The sequence below is a fragment of the Hylobates moloch genome, unplaced genomic scaffold (genome assembly GCF_009828535.3).
Source record: "Hylobates moloch isolate HMO894 unplaced genomic scaffold, HMol_V3 SCAFFOLD_3, whole genome shotgun sequence".
In the NCBI taxonomy this organism is placed as follows: Eukaryota; Metazoa; Chordata; class Mammalia; order Primates; family Hylobatidae; genus Hylobates; species Hylobates moloch.
The window spans coordinates 50,408,976-50,433,922 of NW_026652278.1; the positions used below are offsets into that span (position 1 = coordinate 50,408,976).

At 33.0% G+C, this 24,947-nt stretch overlaps 1 protein-coding gene across 2 annotated transcripts in view; it reads right to left on the reverse strand.

Annotated features, from left to right (window-relative positions):
* Positions 1–24,947, reverse strand: part of PCDH15 (protocadherin related 15) — a 1,777,335-nt gene that overhangs the window by 841,364 nt on the left and 911,024 nt on the right. For both annotated transcript variants that reach the window (XM_058436255.1, XM_058436254.1), the window contains one exon: positions 4,639–4,757. In XM_058436255.1, coding sequence (XP_058292238.1) covers positions 4,639–4,729 — 91 coding nt within the window. In that variant the 5' untranslated portion in view covers positions 4,730–4,757. The remainder of the gene's footprint in view (positions 1–4,638; positions 4,758–24,947) is intronic.

A 24,947-nucleotide genomic window follows, 5' to 3' on the forward strand; every position in this document is an offset into this window, starting at 1 on the left:
CCTTAATAGCCAAAGCAAACCTAAGAAGAAAGATAAAGTTGGGGGCATCACATTATCTGACTTTATACTATAAGGCTATAATAAAAAACAAACAAAACTCAGCATGGCATTGCCATAAAGATAGACACATAGATCTATGGACACAATAGGGAAACTAGAAAATAAAACCACATATGTATAACCATGGTTCTTCAACAAAGCTGACAAAATTAAACATTGGAGAAAGGTCACCCTATTCAATAAATGGTGCTAGGAAAACTTCCTAGCTAAATGCAGAAGAAAGAAACTTCACTCTCATTTCTCATCATATGCAAAAATTAACTCGATGAATTGAAAATTTACATTTAAGACCTAAAGCTATAGAGATCATAGAATAAAACCTAGGAAAACCTCTTTAGACATTGGCCTAGGCAAATAATTTATAAATAATACCTCAAAAGCAAATGCGACAAAAACAAAAGTAGACAAATGGGACTTAGTTAAGCCAAAGAGTTTCTGCACAGCAAAAGAAACAACTATCAGAATAAACAGACAACCTATAGTATGAGATAAAATATTTGCAAGTAATATATCTGACAAAAGATTTATGTCTGGAATCTATAAGAAAAACAAATCAACAAGAACAAAACATATAACTCCATTAATAAGTGAGGAAAGAACATGAACAGACACTTCCCAAAAGAAGAAATGGAAGTGACCAACAAACATACGAAAAAAACATTCAACATCACTAATCATTAGAGAAATGCAAGTTACAACAAAAATGAGACACCATTTCGTCCCAGTCCATTTGGACTTTTTATTATTATATATATCCTCAAAATCAAAACAAAATAAACCACAACATAAACGCTGCACGCATCTTAGTTTGTTTACTTAACTGTGGAAAATATATTCGAACAATGGCTATGTTTTATGTATCTTTTTAAATATCTCATAACATACAATTTAGCATAGGGTCCTGCTTCCTCTGCTTCCAGAGAATACCTGCTTCCTAGGTTCCCCACACTCAATTTGGGATCAGGGCACATGTCCCAATTCAAATAAAATTTTCGGGATCATTAATGCATTAAAAGATAAACTCAATATAAATCTTAATGTTTTTTTTTTTTTTTTTTTTTTTTTTTTAAGTCAGAGTTTCATTCTCATTGCCCAGACTGGAGTGCAATGGCACGGTTTCGGCTCACTGCAACCTCCGCCTCCAAGGTTCAAGCAGTTCTCCTGCCTCAGCCACTCAAGTAGCTGGGATAACCAGAGTCTGCCCTCATGCCCCACTATTTTTTTTTTTTTTTTTTTTTGTATTTGTATTTGTAGTAGAGACAGAGTTTCACCATATTGGCCAGGCTGGTCTCAAACTCCAGACCTCAGGTGATCTGCCCCCCTTGGCCTCCCAAAGTGCTGGGATTACAGGCATGAGCCACCCCTAATGCTCTTTTATCAGGGCAAAATAACAAAATGATACACCATAAACTATAAATCTATTATGTACTCTAATTTTCCAGTTGCTCTGTCAGCTACATTCTGACTTTTTAAACATAAAACAATACTATCAGCCTCATTTATGTTACTAGTACTTGCTTAAATCTACAATCATTAACCAAATGAAATGTCCATTATGGGATTGGCCATTGACAAATTTTATTGTTTCATCAAAAAACATCCCAGCATTTGAAAGAGAAATTTTTAAAGATTCAAAATTTAGCCAAAGTTTTCAAGTAAAAAATATTGTTATATATTATTAAAAGTAATAATCTTATAATAAATAGTCCCTATAAATAATTTCCCACAAAAGGATAATAATAGAATATTCAATTTTAGGATAAAGCATTTGTTAAAAAAGCAATCCTTTTTTCTTCCAACTCCTTTATATTTAATTAAAAAATACATAGAAAAGCAGAATAAATTGTTCTTAATTTAAAATCCAGAAGTGTACTATTCTTTAATACGGATAGTCTGAGGATAGCTTAAGCATATTTTCCTTCATTTTTCTCTGAAGCTCCTATGTATGTAACTATGTATGTAAAATCATAAAAGGCTAATCTAATCAGTAGATTATCTATAACAAGTGTTATTTTCCTTTTGACTTTTTCTTGCATGTCTCTATTCTGTTTACTACCATCACCACTGTACCTGTACATGTACCTGCAAACCTAAAAATTTGGATAAAATATTTCTTCAAGTTATTCATGTCACATATTCCAGTTTAGTGCTAGTTTGTGTTAGCAATGATTTGCCTAGTCCTGATTTCAGCCCTGCATGGTACAGGCTCATGATTTTATATGCATTAAAAGAAAGGAATTATGAAAATCATTTTCAGACATAAATAACTGAATGAATGAATAACACTAATGTCAAAGAGTCGCTAAGGGAGGTGTGAAAGTGATAAAGGACTCAGAGGAGGTTGGGTGCGGTGGCTCAAGCCTGTGATCCCAGCACTTCGGGAGGCCAAGGCGGGATCACCTGAGGTCAGGGGTTCAAGACCAGTCTGGCCAACATGGTTAAAACCCATCTCTACTAAAATACAAAAATAAAAATAAAAATAAATAGCCAGGCGTGGTGGTGGGCACCTGTAATCCCAGTTACTTGGGAGGCTGAGGCAGGAGAATCACTTGAACCTGGGAGGTGGAAGTTGCAATGAGCTGAGATCACTCCATTGCCCTCCTGCCTGGGAGACAGAGCAAGACTCTGTCTTGAAAAAAAAGAAAGAAAGAAGTGGGAGGAGACCTAAAGAAAGACAGTGCATCATTACATCTGGAGGCACATTGGAGAATACAAGCATGAAAGGAATAGTGAAATATATACACAGTTAGAAAATTGATAAAACGCTATACAAACAGTAAGTTTATCTGCCATACTTCCCATTCCTTCAATATTCTAAGAACTGAGTCACTTCCAAGAGGAGAAACCCTATAAAGCTTTCTAGCTGTGGGTATAGGGGAGTCATCTGTGTTAGTATAGTACATTAAAGTCAGCCCCACTGTGCTGTATCACTTGGCGAGTCTGAAATTCCAATGGGTTTCAGAAAGGTGACTATGTGATGCCCAATAATGACCTGATAATCTCATATTAGAGGCAATGCAAATATATTTATAAGACTAAGAGCTATAACAAGCTTATGAAGAAAACCAATTTATAGCATTACAGGTTAAACCAGAAGCGATTTCCTCTGTTAACTAAAATTACATTACTAAAAAGTGCATGGTTCTTGGATGTCTAATGTGAAAAAAGACAGATAGTGAATACTTTCCTGCTCAGTGTGAACACTAAATAAGTATGAAAATAGAATGCCTTATTATATGAAGTAATACCAATACATTGAATTCCAATCTACTCCTCTGGCACAATTTAAAATGCGCTCTTGAACTGTAGGGTCACAACTCTTTTCCATTTCAATGTGTTTTCCTTCAAAATAGCAGTTATTTATACATACTGCTTTTAAAAATCATTTTTAGGCTGCAGATTCACAATCTCCATAAATATCAAAGATGTGAAGTTAAGTTCAGATGCACTTGAAGTAAACACTGTGCTAACTAGCAGCAGTGTTCAAGAGATTATGCTGCCAATTTCATGAAAGGGAATACTATTGTGAATTATTTTGCAAATCCCAAAAGAAGTTTATCTCTCACATTATTGAAGACTGAGAATGTCTTAATATATGTACAACTCGAACATTGTTTGTGAAAAAGCCAAACTAATTCATCTATCTTCTGATCAATCAGTTTAGCCAAGCAAAGCACAAAATAAATGCACATCCTTTGCTGCCATTAAGAACAACCAGTTTGCTTGTCTGTGCACCATGAATGCCAAACAAATCTTGAATAAGAACAATGAAAAGTTAAAAGAAAAGAAAGACAGGAAAGAAATAAAACTCAATTTTCTTGAATAGGAAATTTCTAGTGAGGAAACATTTTCCATTTTTATCTTCTATCAAATTTAACATATTATATATATCCTAACTCTCATTATAGAGTATTCTAAGACAGATTCTGCCAATATTGAAATATCTAAGACAGGCACAATTGGGCCATTGCAAACATCAAGTACTAAATGCATTCTAAGGAACCTGAAAATTAAGAAACCTTTCTAAAATGACTGACTTACTGTTAGGGGAAAGCTTAAGAAATAAAATACCAAATCTTTTTTTTTTTATATTCTTTTCCAAAAAAAAAAATCGTGGGGGATAAAATAATGCAATGCCCAGTTAAAGTGCCAACATCAAAACAACTTATGGCTGCTACTTCTGACCCTTTCGGGGGGTCAAATTTTGCTGTCTTTTGTATTTCTAACTTTGTTTGAGACCTTTGTTTGCATATATTCAAAGGTTAGTAAATACAATTTAATATTGTTTCCATAGCAATTAAGCATTTACCTAGTTAGAATAAGCATTCAAACAGAGGTCTTGCATTAGATTTTCTACTAAACTGTATTCCTTCTACCATACTGCAATCTTTATTAAGAAACAAAGGACATCTGATTTCACTTTACTAAGCTTATTTTAGTTAAGGTTAATTATTACACGGAGATACTAACCTTTCAATAATAAACTACAGATTACCATTATTCATCTCTGTGGTATGTTTTCAATGTAATAACAAAAATCCTGGCTTGCTCTAAAGGTCAAGCTAAAAGCAACCTTACCATCATCATACTGGCCCAAGCAGATTTCAAAGAGAGAGCCCAGGATGATCCCTGAAGCTAAACATGTCCGGAGATAAAACTGTCGAAACATCTTCTGTCAAAGTTCACTCAAAGCTGATCTGAAATAAGAGGAGGTAGAAAGAAACATTTGACATGTTCATTAATCTGTTATGGGTAAACACAATTGTCACAGCACAGAAAAGCCTTAATGACTTCATAGTTAGTTACCTGTGCCACATTATCCATTAACAAAGTAACACACTGGTTTAATGCACTGGAACTGTCTATCAACATAAATTTGCAGACAAGTAATCTCTAAGGAAAGACATCTTTTCTGTTATTTAATTTGCCAGCAAGTAGGTTGAGAAGTTAATATACTAATAATATCAGAAGCACACTCTTTAAAATTTAAGACCTTATGGGTAAGTCAAATGTTAATCAGTTTAAGTTACTAAACTTATGTTGTCTACAGCATAATTTTACAACAAAGTGTAAGATAGTAAGCCAGTTGTTAGTATCCTACATGAGCATTTCAATGAAAATTTGTCTTATACAATTAAGTAGAAAAGCCCATCATTAAAATGTTAATTCCTTTCTAGTAGAGTGATCAGAGATTGACTTAACTATGCCAGGAAAGACTAAGGAAAATCTGTCAATTTTCACTACATCTGCTTTATGAAGCATTTAGATGCATTTCATTTTAATTCTCTTGTTTTACTTTTCAATCCCCAGCAAGTTAAAAAAAGAGAAAACAAATGATTGAGAAATTAGTGGCCTGTGAGCACATGAGAATGTCTTAATGAAAGAATGACATGCTCAGTTTCTTTGTAAATTTAGGAAATTATCCACACAGAATTGCTCAAAATGCCCTTGATTATAAATTGTGGCAGACTAGGGATTGGAACACTGTTTCTCTAATTCAGAGGTTCCAAACTCAAATGCCTACAGAGGACAAGCAGGCAAAGGAAAAGAATGAATTAGCCGAAGGGGACAGTAGTGATGGCAGAGGCTGTGATAAAGTGGGCAATGCAATGTTTTCTAAAGAGACTAGCTGGTGCTCAACTTCTGTCAATGGTTGTGATGTGGGAATGCAAACCAGTGTTTCTGGGTCTTCTGATTTTCAAAGAGAAGGCAGAAATCCAAATTTTCATGTGATTTCCAAGTGTTTACATGATTGTGCAATCTTCTTTATAAGACTAAATGCTTCTAGCAGGTAATATCGACTAAATATAAAGACTAAATATAAGACTAAATGCCTCAAGTTCTCCAGTTTTCTATTTCTGCCCAGGATTCTCTCTACTAGACTAGCTTAGGATAAGGTTTATCAGAGGGTACAAAGGCATGATTTTAATGCTGCTTTTGTCTACATTTATTTTTGATTTATTGCCAAGTGTTTAATGTTTATTTGTCCAGTAGCATGTATAAATATATATATATTGCATTGTAAAATTGTATTAAAGGTGTAAGCTCTTTTTTTAAACTAATGGGATACACAGTTTTTGACTTTAAAAGATCACTGCTTTAGATCACACACATTTTAATACGAAGTCTATTCTTCTTTGTTTCTTTATCTAAGATATAAAAGGAGCCTGCCTTCTTTTTAGCTGGGCCTTCCACATTTTTTCCTAACTGGCAAAGTGCTTGGCCCCTGCATTTATAATTTCTAGGGACAGAAAGCCCAAAGAAGAGCTCATTATTAGATGCCGAGAGATCATCATAATCCACACTAACCTGTAGAAAAAAGAAAAATAAAATTGACCAGTGCTACTGGTTGTGTAGAGCAGTGGATAAGAATGTGGCTTCTTTTTAAATTCAAGCTTTTCAGCTTACTAGTTATATGACTTTGAAGAAATTAAATAGCATCTTTGTCTCACATTTCTCATTATCATAATGGATATAAAATCGTATTTACCTCATAAGATTGTCCTAAACATTAAATATGTAAGGGAATATAAATACATGCTTAATGCAGTGTACTTACTCACAGAATGAGTACCCCCTAAAACTTAATATGAGTCTTTCTGACTCAGCATCTATGGAACCTCCAAAGTCTTAAATACAGATTTACTCAATCTATCTTTAGCAAGGGCTGGAAAGTAGATACTATTATCCCCATTTTGTGGAGGAAAGGTCAGGCTCACAGAGAGTAAGTGACTGGCTCAAGGTTATAAACTGGTGAGTGTCTGAAGAGACGACAAAGTCTGTGAGTAAGACACTTTTGCTCATTCCATTAGAGAAAAGTATTGGAAAATTTCCCAGAAAACACAGGGCTCAGAAGTTTTCAAGGCATATGGAGGCCAAGGACAGCCTGCTGTATTGCTTCCCTTAAACGCTGAGAGAGAGACATTCTAACCCCCTTCCCGAAGGATTAGAGCCCTACTAAGATTTCTATATACAATGGCTTCAAATCTTTTTTTATTTGGAAAAACAAACATGACATTAAGAAATAAAATAATGTTATTTAAATTTTAAAAATATAAAGAGAAACCATATACAAATACAAACCAGAAAGGATATATATTAGAAAACAAAATTAATACAAACCAGAAAAGATATGTATTAGAAAACAAAATTAAAGAGAAGGTAATATCTTAGCAAAGGACAAAAGGACATAGTTGTGTTCCTGTGTGGGTCCTTGATCTGCCAGCTTGACTTCCTTTATACTAGTTTATAGTATTATGCATTCACAAATTATGGCATATTCTTTTATTCCTAACTGAAGCTAATTTGGTTTCATGGAACAGTCTCCAAGATAAAAATAACCTAATGGATCATTATTTTAAAATCATTAATGTCACTGCCATTATTATGCCTCCAGAAACAAAACCTCTTGATCTATGGCTCTGCAAGTTTTTAGAGGATTATATGTATATTTTTGACAGCATCACAGACAAAACTCATAAAAAATCTATTTAGAATAGATATAGCGTTTACTGCCCAGAGGAAAGAGATCGTTTTAGGGGAAATATTATACTTATTTGTCTTTGAATAATGATAATAATAATCATTTCTATAGTTATTTTACTCTTTCATCTATATCTGCCTGATTTCCAAAGAAATTTTAATCACTTCAATGGGCTCAATATTTACAGAGACCTGAAAGAGAGCTATGACTCATCACATCAACCTGATACCCCAAAACACATAACACATATTGGCTTAGTGAGAAAACCCAGTTTCTAAACAAAGATATAATGAAAAGTTACCTCCCACAAAGAGATTGTGTAAAAGACTACAGGACCAGGATGTTTAGCACAATATTGTATCAATCAACTGACAACCTATAGTGGCACTTCTGTGATTGTGATCAAATTAATTGGAAGAGATCAAATGCTTTAGACAAAAGACTGTTTTCGTTACTATCTTTATAACCTCTAGAATTACAAGAGAAAGTCCTATACGAGATGAATTCCAAAATCTTGCTAAGTGACTATAGGTAAATGAAAAGCATGTCAAACAACACCTCTATGGTGGTGCTTTACTTTTACTACAAATCCCACATCAAACTCTTTCCACGTTCCCCGAGTACAAATTTTTCCTCCAGAATTTATTGGCCAATAATGTTATGTTCTAAAAATCTGAAGTATGTTCAATTCTAAAAAGAATTGTAGGTGACCTATAAATAAATACGTTATACTTGTTTTTCAAGAGATAATTAAATTGGTGTATTCAGTACCCTAATATAGCTAATAAAGTTATCATTTTGCAATCGTGACTTAGAAATAGTATTCTGTTGTCAAAGTACTGGGGAAAAGTGTTTTTTTCCTATTATAGTATAATATTACACGTAAGTGGCTTGCATTCCATATGCATTTTATGACACATTTTCCTTAGGCTTAAGAGTATGTTACTGCAATTATTCAAGACAAACATACTAATTTTGAATTTCACATCATTTATATTTCCTGCAAGATTAATCTCATATTTATTTCTCTGGCATTCAATGTTGTCAAAAATTAATTTATTCAACAAGCACTTATGGAGGGTCTACTAGATACCACTCACTCTTCTAGACAGTTGGAAAATATCAGTGAACAAAGCTGACACATTTCTCTGCTCCCATGGATGTTATATTCCAGCAAAATAAAGATCGACCAACAACAAACACAAATAAGTTATATAACATGTTAAAATGTAATAAGTGACATGAAGATAGCAGCTAGTATTTCAAAACTGTATATTGTCACTTTACAATAATTTTCATTCAGTAAATGAAGTGAGATTACACAAAGCAACCAAAATGCTATCTGATAAAATAACTGAATGAGACCTTTACAATGAAAGCATAACTATTCCGACAATCCTGACAGCATCCTTGATGGTATCTACTACTCTGAGTACAGATTTCTGTTCATCTCTTGGAAGGAGAATAAAGGTCTTTCGCTGCCTTTCACTTTCAAATATAAATCCAAAGTCTGGGAATACACAAAGGTCTGTCCTTTTTCTGTTTATCCCGTCTCCCTGAGTCTTGGGTGGTTGCAGTGACACATGGAAAAAGCAGCCAAGGTTGACACCACAGCAGTTTTCTCTTAAGTACAATTTTGACAATGTTAACTATTTTTTAGCCTATGTCTCTGACTGCTATGTGAATAAACACTAATTTTCTTGAGATATCAAAGCTTGGAACACACCATCATTACCTTGATGAGAACCCCATACCAGTACACAACCATGAAGGAAGCTGGAGTCTCACAGTGAAGTGAGCTGTATGTATGCAGTCTGCCGTTCAACAGTTTGTTCAGCCAAACTACTGTTACTCTTGATCTGTAACAATATCTAGATAAAGCTATAAAACTAAAACTTGTCACTGCTCTGTATTCCTTGTGAGAAACATATGCTGCCTACCTGCTGGAATAAAGCAAACTTCCCTTCGAAGCAACCTCAGCTTCAAACTAAAAACATGAGGCTTTCCAAAGTCACTGTATCTTACCATACCAAATATGAATTTCCTTAAATGACTAGAGAGACACCTGTCTTCTACCTCAGCATGGTGGTAAATATTAATAATGTCTTCATCACTACCGAGAGTACTCATCACCCTTCAGCATCACCAGATGAATCAGCTTTTCCTTTTTTAAAATGTGTAATATGAACTTTAGGGAAATAAAATTTCAGAGAGCCTTTCAGATATATTACTTCCTTCTAGATCACATTATATTTTCTTTACTAAATATACATACGTCTAAGTTTATATCATATATTCATCTATAAAAATATACTGATATTTATGGACAATTTTATAGTACATTTATATATTTATACATAAAATTATGTTACATAGTCACATATACATTTATATAAAGAAGTATATATTTTATTTAAATTTACATTAATGATAGGTAATATCAATGATATTGATATTATCTCCCACTTTTTTAAAGTTTGCAATTTAAATTCAAGGGGTTCCGTTGTAGCTAATTTGAGGTAAGGCTGGAAAGTAACTAATGTTTTTATAGGACACTGTGAGGTCCAAGGCACCTCTCCCACCCGGTCCTGCCAAATCCGGCTTACTAGATCTTTGCTCGGGCTTGTAGTTTTTTTAATACGCTACTACATCTGAATGTGCCTGGACTACCAAACTTAAAATATGTGTTAATATGGCCAGGCGCGGTGGCTCACACCTGTAATCCTAGCACTTTGGGAGGTTGGGGAGCATAGAGAACTCGAGGTCAGGAGTTCCAGACCAGCCTGGCAAACTTGGTGAAACCTCATCTCTACTAAAAACATAAAATATTAGCCGGGTGTGGTGGTGCACACCTGTAATCTCAGTTACTCGGGAGGCTGAGGTAGAAGAATAGCTTGAACCCAGGTGGCAGAGGTTGCAGTGAGCTGAGATTGCGCCACTGCACTCCAGCCTGAGTGACAGAGCAAGACAGATTCCATTTCAAATAAAAAGAAAATGTTAATTTGCTTTTTGGGTTCACTCTGTCTCTACACATAGATTCATCCTAAACATTGTGGGATAAAATAAAATTGACAAAAATTATTTTTAAAATTAAGAATATAAATTATTAAGAACTAACCTTGCTATCACTTCAATCATTTACAAGGTCTTTCATTTCAGTTTTAAACATTTTAAATATATAATCAACAGTTGTAAACATTAGATGAGACTAATTTAACTCAAAATATATTTCCCGAAACCACATGAAACACATAAGGTAAGTCCAAGCTCAGGCATTCTTATTCTACAGCTATGGTGAATTCTTGGAAAATTCAAATCAGTATCTTAACATGTCTGTTGAGTCTATTCATTATTAAATTCTGGTTTTAATAATAGAACTTTAAATAAAAGAGGGAGGAACACTGGTTTTCTTTTTGGGGAATACTACTTCTCAAGAAAATAAATGACTGACCAATATAATTAATCTGTTTATGTTTAAAGATTGTGTCTTCATGGAAAAAAGCTAATATTCAGTTTAGTCTATAATAGATATACACCAAATGTTATAATAATATAGTCATACTAGTTGGTTTAATAAAATATGAATATACTAAAAAGGGTTTTTAAATGAGTGGAAATTTAATCTCTACATTTACTATTGCTATTATATTGGATATTTTTCTTAGTGTTTATACATACATTTTCTCAATTAGTATTTATTTTATATTTAGTGCATATCAGACACTAAGCTTCTACTATAGAAATAAATTATTCCATTCCCTCACAGTGACTTTGCTATTGAGCATGCACTATATTTCACATTTTTTTACCTAATATACATTTCAAGGTACTTTAGTAAAATAACTCCAAATTAGGAGATAAATAAATTTTAATTGCCAATTTTTTTGAGGTTTCCATTCCATCTATGTTTTCGGAACTTTCATCTAAATGTTAGTCTTTTAGATAAATACATTTCTCACTATTTGTTAGAAAAGGCATGGGAAAAAGCTTAGTTTGAAAGGAGCAAGCAAAGTGAAATATAAAAAGAGAAGCCCGAACATTATTTCATCATTGGAGTGTTTAGCTTAAAAATATAACCAAGTAAATTTAAAATGGAGTTTTAATGCTCAAGCAAATGCATGCATAATTTTTAAAAAGAAGCTTGAAAGAGAGTTCTGTGCAGTGTCATTCCCTGGCATGGAAAAATCTTGTTTGATGAATATTAGATTCTAAGAAACACAAATAAATTAATGAGTAAATGAGTATTTTCCTAAGGCAAATCCATCAGCAAAAAAAAAAAATCCAAAAGTATTAAGTCAGTCAACAGAGACTAAACGTAAAAGTATGAAAATGCCAGTGACTTGTGTGATGTAATATAAGAAAAGTCCTGGCTCTGGCATTAGAGAGTCTTGCACTGCATTCCTAGTTATGCTGCTTTTGGAGGGCTATATAAGGGTAAACTAGTTAAAACTTGTGAGAATCAGTTTAAAATTAGGACAATAAAATCCATTTTATTCTTCTGTAATTGACAGATGAAAATTTGAACAAAAAATAAAAGTTAAGAATGTTCATTTGTTCATTTATAGCATAAGTGTTTACTGAGCGCTGATTCTGGATAATGTACTTTATAAGATGCAGTGGTTACAGTTTTATGAGAAAAACTGAATGAATTAATAATAAATATATAATAATCCATATAGAGTTTTCAGTCTAACAGAGTGTGACAGTCACACCTGAAATAGCTCACAATGAATCAAATCCTCATATAATAGTATTCTATAGATCAAGGGTTCAGTTAGGAACCAGGCCATGGTGCAGGAGGTGAGTGGTGGGTGAGCAAGCAAAGTTTCATCTGTATTTACACCCCCTCCCCATCATTCGCATTACCGCCTGAGCTCCACCTCCTGTCAGATCAGCAGCAGCATTGGATTCTCATAGGAGTGCAATCTCTATTGTGAACTGCACATACAAGGGTTCCACGTTGCATGCTCCTTGCGAGAATCTAATGCCTGATGATTGATCTGTCATTGTCTCTCATCATTCCCAGATGGGATCATCTAGTTGCAAGAAAACAAGTTGAGAGCTCCCACTGATTCTACATTATGGTGAGTTGTATGATTATATCATTATATATTATAATATAATAATAATAGAAATAGAGTGTATAATAAATGGAATGCACCTAAATCATCCCAAACCACTCTCCTTCTCCCAGCCCCAGGTCAGTGGAAAATTTATTTTTCATGAAACCAGTCCCTGGTGCCACAAACTTGGGGACTACTGCCATAGATAGTGGAATCTATGACTTGCTTCTAATGTGTAGAATATGATAAAGGTAACAAGATGTCACTTTCTTGTTTCAATTAAGTTATATAAGATTCAGTCTTAGCACATTGGAGAAAGATAAATCTTCCTGCTCTGTGTAAAGAAGCAAATGTATTGTAAACTGCCTTTGGAGAAGGACATATGCCAGGGAACTCCAGGTGACTTCTTGGACCAGAGGATGGCCTCCAGACAACAGCCCTCAGTCATATAACCAAAAAGAAATGAATTCTGCCAACAATCTAAATGAGATTTGTAAAACAATTGCATTCTATATTGTTAATTATATTTTTAAAAGAAATGTAATTTAAACACTAAATAATGAGATTTTAATTATTTTATATATGATCAATTATATACAATCAATTCTTTTTTTTATAAATCTAGTTACAACTTTTCTGCTTCTTATATTGAACAAATTTTGAGCTATAACTCAGTCATATTACTTCACTTGCTTTTGCCATTACCATAGCTTGGTAGGAAATAAGGTTTTAAATAATAGTCTTTTAAGTAGGTGACAGATTTAGAATAAAAGATTCATAACAGTTCTAATTTTAAAAAATGACTTCACATGTTTATTGACATAGCAAACAGGTAGTATTTACATTTCTAACTTTTTTTTCTTAAATCTGCTTGCATTTAAACGATGTAAAATTAATTGGTGAAGCATGTCATTTCAAAAAAATTTTTGAATTAAAGTTCTGGGATACATGTCCAGAACGTGCAGGTTTGTTACATGGGTATACACGTGCCATGGTGGTTTGCTGCACCCACCAACCCGTAATCTACATCAGGTATTTCTCCTAATGCTATCCCTCCCCTAACCTCCCCACCCTCCAACAGGCCCCAGTATGTGATGTTCCCCTCTCTGTGTCCATGTGTTTTCATTGTTCAACTCCCACTTACCAGTGAGAATATGCGGTGTTTGGTTTTTCTGTTCTTGTATTAATTTGCTGAGAATGATGGTTTCCAGCTTCATCCAAGCATGTCATTTTTATTAGATATAGTTGGTAATAGAAGGAAACATGTAACTTTATTTTTGTTGTTTGTTTTGAGATGGAGTTTTGCTCTTGTTGCCCAGGCTGGAGTGCAATGGCATGATCTTGGCTCACTGCAACCTCCTCCTCCTGGATTCAAGCGATTTTCCTGCCTCAGCCTCCCGAGTAGCTGGGATTATAGGCATGTGCCACCACGCCCGGCTAATTTTGTATTTTTAATAGAGACGGGGTTTCTCCATGTTGGTCAGGCTGGTCTGGAACTCCCAACCTCAGATGATCTGCCTGCCTTGGCCTCCCAAAGTGCTAGGATTACAGGTGTGAGCCACTGTGCCCGGCCAACATATAACTTTTAATATTTATTTAAATATTGATATGTATGTAACGGATACTAGAGTAAATACTGATTGGGAAATACAAACTGTCATTAATAAAATATTTGTTTTCTATATAGCTTTAATATGTACTTTTTAACATGTACTTACAACATTTATTTAATATGAATAGAGTAGAAAATGTGTACTTTAATACGTTGCCAGGTGACATGTTTAAGTAGAATGAATAAAACTAGGTTTATCGTCCATTGCCCCTCTTCTTATCAGAAGGGTCATATTTCATATGTCATATCTTTTCTACACTTTATTTATACTTCACATTATATGAAGTCTAACCAGAGATCATAAAGTTTCATACTATATCAACGCAGAGGCAGAATCAACATTCTATACATATCACTTTTTACTTTCTTTGCAGGATTTTTTAGGTAAGGTCTTCAGCCAACTGAACTGCAACTGTTTCATTTATAATAATTTTAAAATAGTAAAATTCTCTCAAGAACTAAGTTTGTACATTTGATGTTGACAAAAATAATGCTAATGGTGAATATTTTTTGAGTATGATAGATGTCGATATTATTGAAATCATTAGATATGCTTTAATAACTTTAAAACCAAATGGTAGACTGTTCCATTTCATTTCTCTTTGTACTTTGCCAACTTATACTAAGAAAATGATGTTTGAAATTTATAGTCTAGAACGTTTGCAGAAATATCATCTCAAAAACAGTAACTCAAAGTCTAATACAGAAAGACATCCATATAAGGAAGCATTTCACAAATATTTCTAAGCTTTGATTTGATATATATTAAGCTTTTACCATTTATCTTATAAATCTACACTATTAAAGAAATGATCAACCTTCTCAACTGGCACAATGTGAAGATGAACAATTTGACTTAGAAAAATAACTAATTGTGTAGTCATGTAAGCCCTTCATTTATGATACAAATCCATAAAGGTCACTGTCATATTTCTTAGAGATTGGATTTTAATGTAAAGCTGAGTTTTATTTTTCTAGAAAACTGTAACTTTTATTGAAAATAGTTCATGTATAAGCATACTTATGGAGTTCAAACTCATGTCGTCCACGGGTCAATTGTGTGTAATTTTATAATTGTAAAACTCTGTCTTATCTGTAAATGATACGATATTGCAATTAGTTGGTTCTTTAGGTTTGAGGGGCAAATAAAATTTGAATAAGTTCTCTTACTCACAAAAACTATGCTTCATGAGTAATACACTAAGAACTTTAGTCTCTTCCTACAAATACCTAATTTTATAGTGTATCCTTGCATTTCAAAATTACCAAACTGAAAAGTAGTCGGTCTCTCTCTTAGTGTCAGTGCTAATTGTATGGTGCGTTCATTACTAGAGTACATTTTTTCTAACTTAAATTTTTAAATTTTTTACATTAAATATTAGATTATGCTATTATATAGTAAATTCAAACTGCCTGTATAATATTGTATCCTATTAAAATGATACAGACATTAAATTTTATAGGCATTCTAATGATTGTTTTCCATTTCTCCATGCTTTTAAAATAAGTGGTTATATGGGGTTGGGGATTATTTTAGGAATATTTTACTTCTAATTTTCCAAAAGCCAATAATGAAAAATATTTACTTCCCAGCACACCCTGGCAAGATATTTTATAAGTGAAAGACATAATTTCATTCTGACCTTTTTAATTCTAAGGCCTTTTCATGTTTTTTTTTCAATCTGAACTAATTTTTAACTCTCTGTATTTATTACCATAACCAAATTTCATTTTACTTTATTTTTAGCTAGTTATTTCTGCCTAGGCATTTTCTCCTTTTTCATATTTCGACCTAAGAATTTGTTCCTCATGTAAGACTTCTCTGACAAGTCACTTCCCCCCCCAAGTATAGGTCAAATATTTTGCAATAATCCTTCTTAGCCTTTCCTTTGTATTCAGCGAACACATCTCAGTTTATAATTACATTGCTTGTCAGTGGGTACTTTGGCAATATTTGTGTTTCACTTTATGCCCCTGAGAAGAGGAATCATTATTAGCCAAACTCCTATCCCAGGTTTTTATCCCAGAGCCCAGCAAATAGCTTAGCCCAGATTAGCATTGATGTTTTGAATGAATGAATTTTAAAAAGAAACTTATCATTTTCACAAAATGTTCTATTATTTGCATTAAAGCTAATTTGTTCTTGTCAAATCTGTATTATATATGAAATTTAGTTTTAACACTTATTCCTGCAGCATTTGCTGAATATGCAAGGATCGATAATTGATAAATTCTAAGGAAGTTCTATTTCCTTTGAGACACATTTAAGGTATTGTTGGAGAAAGGGCTATGAATATTTTAAATCCTCACAGAGAGTATGGAGATGTTTGTACATAAATATATATTCATTATAAAATAATATTTTAAACTGTCAAACTTAGACAAAATATATGCTTATAAAATATAAGAATAAAATTCTAATATACTTGGAAAATAAGAACCAAATCTCAACCTGTAAGTTAAAATTTATGGTTTATATACAACAAAAACTATTGGGGCTGTTTTTGTTTCTGTGACCCAATTAAACTAATCTTTTCTCAAATTTCATCCCTATGTCCGAGTATACTAATATTGGCAAAGCCCTCTCTATCCTAAAATAATGTCTATTTTAACATGTCTTCATAGGAAAGTCATTAAAAAGCAGTAAACATAGCCACTAAGTGTGATTTTAATATTTTTGTTGAAATGACTAAATTAATAGAAAGTGACAAAAAGTACCTTAAGAAGAATTTTAAATAACAAAAACAAAAGACTGAACAAAGCATATGTGGAAATATAATTTTCTTCCCCTTTATTAACACTCTTGTCTAATTAGGCAATAATTACTTTAAAAACTAACACTTTCCCCTTAGAATTACTGCTGAAGTTGAAAGGTTCAAGTTTTTAATTACTACTCATAAAGCATACAATGAAAATTTCTAAACTATGAAAAGTCTACTATCTTACAATTCAGCAAGATATTTATCTTAGAAAAACATCATTAATAAGTACAAAATTTCATTTAAATTAATAGCAAGAAACTTTTTCATTTTTCTTTCCAGTGTCAGAGATGGGTGGAATAAATCAAAATCAAGGATCTTTTGTGGATAAAAGGAAGTAGAAATCTTAAGATTAGAAACTCACTAATGTGATGCCCATGGGCAAAGATGAAATCAGATATTATAGATGATTTTGAAGTTGCAGTTTTAATAATGATAAAGGTATAGTGAAAGGGAGAATTGAAGCAGAAATGAATTTCATACTGTTGCCCATACCAACCAACTCATCATGCATTTCGAAAGTATATTCCAGGCACAACATGGTGGCTCACACACGTAATCCTAGCACTTTGGGAGGCCAACATAAAAGGATGGCTTGAGGTCAGGAGTTCAAAGCCAGCCTGGGCAAAGTAGCAAGACCCAGTCTGTGCAGAATAGACAAAATAAAAATTTAGCCGGTGTAAGGGCACAAACCTGAAGTCCTACCACCCTCCAGAGGCTGATGGGGGAGGATGGCTTGAGCCCAGGAGTTCAAGGTTACAGTGAGATATGATCGTGTTACTTGGGGGACAGACTGAGAGCCCAAAAACCAACAAAACAAATAAACAAAAAAGTATATTCCACTAATACCTTGTAAATGGGGGTGTATGAAGTTTTTTTAAATCAGATATAATTGTAATAGGGTGTGAGCATTGGCAGTGTGTATGTGTGTGCATGTCAGGTTGCATATATTAAGTGTAAACACCGCAGTTATTTCAGGAAGGGATCATAAATGCATAAGAATCTAAGTGTCCATAAAATACTATAAATAAATAATTAAAGCTGATTGAGAAATAATGGGGGCTCTGGAGACTTTGCTGAATTTAAACTTAGCAACATTGCAGAAGTCTACGTCTATTTTTTCCATCTTCCAATTTTTTAGATAACATTGAGTGTCTGGATTTTCATATGAAATTATGCAATTTATTTTAATTAAACTATTTTTTAGTGTATAGTGTTGGCCAAGAAAACGCAGCTTTATTTGCCATCCAGACCATGTTGCAATAGTTTAAAGCCTTGGGCTTAAGGATCTGTTAGTAACATGACATTTGTATGATCAGAGTTATCTCTCCATATGCATTTAGGACCACTGTACTATCATCATGTCCAAAGCTTACTTTCATAATCACAATCTTTGAATATTCTCACACTTTAGAGTATCTTCCTGCCTAGAAAAATCTATCATAGTAACATATGCACTCATCATAAAGATAATGTACCAGGATGCTGAGGATATACTAGGTGGAAATTTTAGAACTGCTGTTGTTCAGGATTTTCTCAAAAGAGAAATATTCAGAAATATCAGGTAGTTACTTTACAAAGTAACATATATAAATATATGTATATATACACACACACACACATATTTATATATGCACAAAGGGTTTCTTGAATGCATATCTACCTTTAAAGTAAGAATGCATTTTGGGCATAGTCATCACCAACACAAACTTCATTCTTGCCTCATGTATTGATTTATGCTCTAAATTTTGTAATCATGTGAGCAATCTTTAAAATGATACCAGATTCCTAGGTTAAAGTCATTTGGATGACATTTATTTATATTTTTTATACTATTTTGAGTTTGAGAGATGGTGTTAGAAAATCTTATAAACTAGCTTTTGGTATTTTCTGCTTATTATTATTTTTTATTTTTTGGTGAGCAACACTAAGACTGGCACTTCAACTTCCAACGAGGGTCCTTATATAATACTCAGTTAAGCATATTACTGCTAAACTCAAACAAATTTAAAAAACAAAAAAAGAGATATAAATGATTGAAAGCATGAGAAATGTTCCCTGTAGATGTTTTCTAACTTTTAATAAATTGAATTAAAAATAAGCCTTTCCAAGTGAATTTTAGATATTGGTTACCACCTTCAAGATCATCATTTATGTATTTGTGAAGGTGAAAGGAGAAAGCACACATAATATTATATCTGTAATAAATGTAACTTTTTAAAGTAACATAACATCTACATACGGCAGGAAATAATAATGATACAACATTAAACAGATATAGACCTGATGATATAGTTGGAATTCTCCAAACCCTTGCATAACACTTATGTAATCAATGTGAATTTAAAAACATATAATTGACAATAATATATGTGATACAGTAGACTGTCCAACACTTTGTTGGTCTAAACTACAAAATTTACCCTGATGATTGCTGTATTGAAGAGAAAAACAATTATTTGTATCTCATGATACTTATCAAAAGAGTTTGTAGACAAATAAAAAACACACTAGCAAAACACACTCTGTTTCATGTTAATTAAAGGGAGAAATACTGTTTACAGAAATTCGCTTCCAAAAATCATTCTTTGTGAAAACACATAAGTAAACTAATTTTAATACTCTCAGTTATAACTAAAATGGTATCATCCACTATCTTCCACTAAGTATTAAATACAGAGCATAAGCTATTCCAGCTGTCATATTAAACAACTTTAAGTATGGCTTATGTCTATAATTTTTTTGTAATCTCATTCTGAATGGAGCTTTCTTGAGCAACAATAATTACAGAGGAGTTAAGAGTCTGGAAATAGTTACTTGTTTATAGAAAGAAAAACTAGTCAGAGAATGAAAATACTTAGTCTAATTAGAAAAGTTTTGTTTAAACTTCCATTAGAAGTAAAATAATGCCACGAATTGAAATGAATCCCTGGTTATTTTTAAAACATTATTGTTACTTTAGTTTCTTAAAAACAAATTAAGCAGATACTCATTTTTTCCAACAGCTTGTAAACTTTGGAATCTTGGGTATAATTTTAATTCTTGAGAATATCACATATTTGATAAAGAATGTTTGTCTAAGATATCTATGCATATGTGTATTTGAGTATATACTATATTAACATATGTGTATTAGACTGCCAAGATAAAATATAACTAATCAAAGCATTTATTATTTAACTTTGATTAAATCTATTAGCTTCTTTATAGATTTCGCTCATTTATAAGAGCAGGTTAGGTTTCTTCCCCCAGGATAAAAGGGATGAGTTATCTGTTTCTCTTGGGACAGATGTAGTGTGGTAAATACAGTGATAAGAGATAAATGAAAATAAAGAGAAGCCCCTAACCAAACAGAAATGAAAAGAACAATAACAGGGAAGATTGTCTGCAGACAGTGTTTGAGGTTACTTTTTCTTTTTTCTAAAATGATTTTTTGCAATTCATGAAAACAAGCCTGAAGTGTAAACTTGTCATCTCATTTTGAGATACATTTCTCCTTATTATTAGGTATGAAAATATAATGATCAGGCATATTTTTAAGACTCTTTTCACCTTGTTTGAAATGTATTACTTCACAAAGTCTTTGTGGAGCTTTCGTTTTTTTTTGTTGTTTTTTTTTAAGAAAAGAAGAAATAATACAAATACAGTTTAGGTTGTGTTAATGCACGAAGAAAGATGTAAAGGGAGTGATATGCTTTGTTTGTGTCGCCACCCACATCTCACCTTGAATTGTAATAATCCCCATGTGTCAAGGGTGGGGCCAGGTGAAGATAATTGAATCATGGGGCAGTTTCCCCCCTACTGTTCTTGTGATAGTGAGTAAGTCTCAGGAGATCTGGTTTGATAAATGGGAGTTCCCCTGCACAAGCTCTCTTGCCTGCTGCCATGTTAAGACATCACTTTGCTGCTCCTTCACCTTCTGCCATGACTGTGAGGCCTCCCCAGCCATGTGGAACTGTGAGTCAATTAAACCTCTTTCCTTTATACATTATCCAGTCTTGGGTATGTCTTTATTAGCAGCCTGAGAACAACTAATACAGGGAGAGAAAGAAGGTTGGAGTAGGAAGAAGGTTGCTAGGGTATTAAAGGAAAGCCCTCTGAAAATGACACTTGAACTGAGACCTGAATAAACTAAGGGACATTTTAGAGAATCCCATAACAGGGAAGCAGGCATAATACCACTTTCAATGGCTCTGAGTTGGGAGCATGCCAGCCATGGATGAGAAACAGAAAATAGGCCAGATTAGTGAGAGGGAGGGTGTAATACTTGAAATGAGAGATGGAGCCAACAAGAAACTGAGAGAATGGAGGTGCCACTTACTGGAATGTGATCCTCCCTATTGGGGAGCGGCAGGTTTGGAGTAGAAATCAAGAGTTTGGCTTTGATTGTTCAAATAAAGTTTGAAATATCTGTTAAACTACCAAATAGAGATGTCCCATAGATTGATATGAATGAATCTGAAAGTCAGGGTAGACAAAAAATTGCCAGTCATGAAATGAACATGGAACTAACATAGGCTATCTACGGAGGATGTATAAAGAGAGAAAAATCAGGACTTGCAAATATTTAGAGGTCAGAAAAATAAAAGGTATGTAGCTAAAGAGATAAGAAGGAGTGAGAGGGAATGCCTGAAGCCAAATGAAGAAAAGATTTCAAACAGGAGAGAATGCTAACATGTCAAGTGCCACTAATAGGTTGAGGAAGATAAGGATTGAGGATTAACTATTGTGTATTTGCAAAACAGAAGTCACTGATGCCCTTGAGAAGAGTGGTTTTAGTGGAAGAGTGGGAACAAAAGCCTGACTAGAGGTTTTCAAGAAAATAGAGTTCATATAATTTTTTAGTGTTTTTTTTTTTTTTTTTTTTTTTTTTTTACTGTGCAAGTGAGCAACCAAATGCGGAGATAGGAAGACAGTGGGGACAATGAGTCCATGAACTTGGCACATGTGTGCACTTGTGTTAAAGATAGAGCTATTACCAACGAAAGTAATCCATTAAAAAGTACAGTGCAGACAAAACAGAAGAGAGAATGGACACACCTGCACAGTAAGAGAAAAGTCCTTTCTTAGGTTGGTAGAGGAAATTAGTTCCTCTAGACAGTGGTAATTAACCAGAGAGAAGGTCCAGGATAGGTGGAAGTTTGTGGATGAGAAAGATGTGTTGGAGCTTTGAGGATAAAGAGAATGTATGAAGGATTCCTTTGAAAAGTAATAGTGTGAATTAACTGGCAAAATGGCATATAGTTATACAGTTATACAGTTATTGCATAGGGATGATGGACCACTTGATGTTTGTTTTTTCTTTTATTCTCCAGCCACATGAAGCTGTTGGCATGTAGGATTAGAGTAGACAAACTACTAATTATTTTTATTTTTTTTTACGTTTAGTTTTCTTTAAAATACATTTCTTCAAGTTTACCTATTAAAATATTTTTAATATCATAATTAAGTCTTAAATATATGTGCTCATGAGTGGTAATTACTTAAAACACTTGCATAGTAGCAAGTATGAAACTTAGCTTTCTCTTCTGTTGTATTCACCACCACTTTAGCCTGAATAACTGAACAAATACCAGGTTCTTGGAACACTGGCATAAACTATGTATCTAGAACTATGGCTCTGTCCATCAGCACAAGCCACTAGTAATTCAGAAATCGGTCATTTATATAATGGCATTTATTGCATCTTTACCACGAACAAGATGATTTTTTTAAACATGGTTTAAACTATATTATACAAATTATTCAGCTGTGTTTGATACTTGTTATATGTAAGAATCACTTTCCTTTTTATAGATTACTTTTCCTCTTTTTATAATATCTGAAATTTAAAGATGCTTTCTCAGAGAGTCCATTATTTATGCAGGCAAGATGAGAATCTATCTGAGATACTCTCACATTCTTAAAAACTAAATAGCTACCCATGTGTGTGTACATAGTGATGTCAGTTCTTAACTGAGTCACAAAATCCAAAGAATCTTAGCTAAAATGAAGCTCATATCTTGCAAATTCTTCTCTGTTAACCCATAAGAAAACAGAAGCCCAGAGAAATTAAAAGATTTGTTCAAGATTTGCTTGATAGCATACTAAGGTGGATTTAGGACTTTGGGCTCTGAATTGCTCAATATGGAAGTGTTGCTCAGGGAAAAGCCCAAACCCCGGCATTACACAATAAATCCATGCAACAAATCAATATATCCATGCAACAAATTTACACATGCAGCCTCTGAATCTATAATTTAAAAATGTGCAAAACCAAGCATCTTTGAGGAACAAAATTCTGAGATATTATAAGACTTTGAAAGTGATATTAGGCTTTGTTATTGTTCAGATTTTGAAAATAATTTTAATTTTTTTCATTTAAATTTTAAAATTGTGTTGTGGCAAAATGTACATAACATATAATGTACCATTTTAGCCATTTTAAGTTTACAGTTTAGTGGCTTTAAGGACATTCACACTGTTGTATAGCCATCACCACCATCCATCTTCGGAACTTTTCATCGTTACAAACTGGAACACTACCCATTAAACAGGTGCTCCCCATTAAGCCCTGCTTCCCACCCCTCGTAACCATTATTCTATGTTATTTCTCTGTTAATTTGACTATTCTGGGTACGGTATATTTGTGAAATGATATGAAATTTGTGCTTTCCACGGACAAGCATTTGAGGGGATTCAAAATTGAATTATTTTATCACGTTTCAGATGCAACTACAATTATTGAGCATCACCATTTTAGACATTTTACTAGGAACCTTAAATACATGTTTTACTTTAAATTCTGGATCAAAATTCTGAATTAATTGATTTCATTTCTTTATAAATTGGACAGAAGCTGAGCGTGAGAGGTTAGGTAGCCCTCTCAAAGTCAAACATTAGAGGCAAGACTAGAAGTGGAATCTTCAAACCCATGTCCATTAACATTTCACAGAACTTTGAAGTACATTATGTTTGTGCTTGCAGTGATTAAAGCTTGCGATCAAGTGTCTGACTAACCTCAGTTGCAATCCTGACTCTGCCTCTTACATGCTACAATATTTTGGGCAGGTTTCTGAACTTTTCAAACCCTCCGTTTCTCCTTTGCAAAATGTTAAAATGATAGTTTGAAAATCATCTAGAAAGGGTGTTGATTATAGCATAGCACAAGACAGAAAGTTTTCCACATCATAATGAAAAAAATATAGGATTTTTGAGATACTAAGAAGATTATCATTTATATCTGAAAGGGAATTCAGATTGCTTAGGGAAATTATACCTAAGATGAGACTCATAATGGCAGATAATAATAAAATAGTGATATTTTTCAAATATTAAAATGCATGTGTTATTGTATATAACAATTATATATTTAAAAATTGTGCTTCAGATATACTCAAACACATCTTCAAATACCTTCATATAAGGATATTTACTGAAGTATGATTTGTAATACGAAGAGGTTGTAAACAATCAGAATGTACAGCAATAAAGGATACAATGGGTTAAAGAAAAAATGTATTGTAAGTATAGAATATTTGCTATGTATCTAATTTTTTAAAATCATATTTATAAACTAAAATAGATATTCTAGGATATGTCAAGGAGCTAAGGAAATCATTTAATTTACTATTTGGATGTTTACACTGAATCTTCAAAGTGTTACATTTTCTTAAAAGAAAATGTTAAAGCATATGTGGCATTTAGTCAAATGTATATGAATATGTATTCATGGCTATTTTATATAAATGCATATATGAGATCTTCTTGAAGTAAAAAATAATTCTGTGTTTTTCTCTTGACACAAGTTGAAGCTATTACAAAAGCTAATTATTTAATTAAAATAACACTGGAAAAAGTGTTTTAAATTTCATTTGTTTAGCTAGAAAATATTTGGGAAGTGAGGAAATAATTTACATCAATACCACTTGTATATTTAAATTAGATTTTCAAAGTTTGAACTTTTTACAGAAAATCTAACAGCAACTATC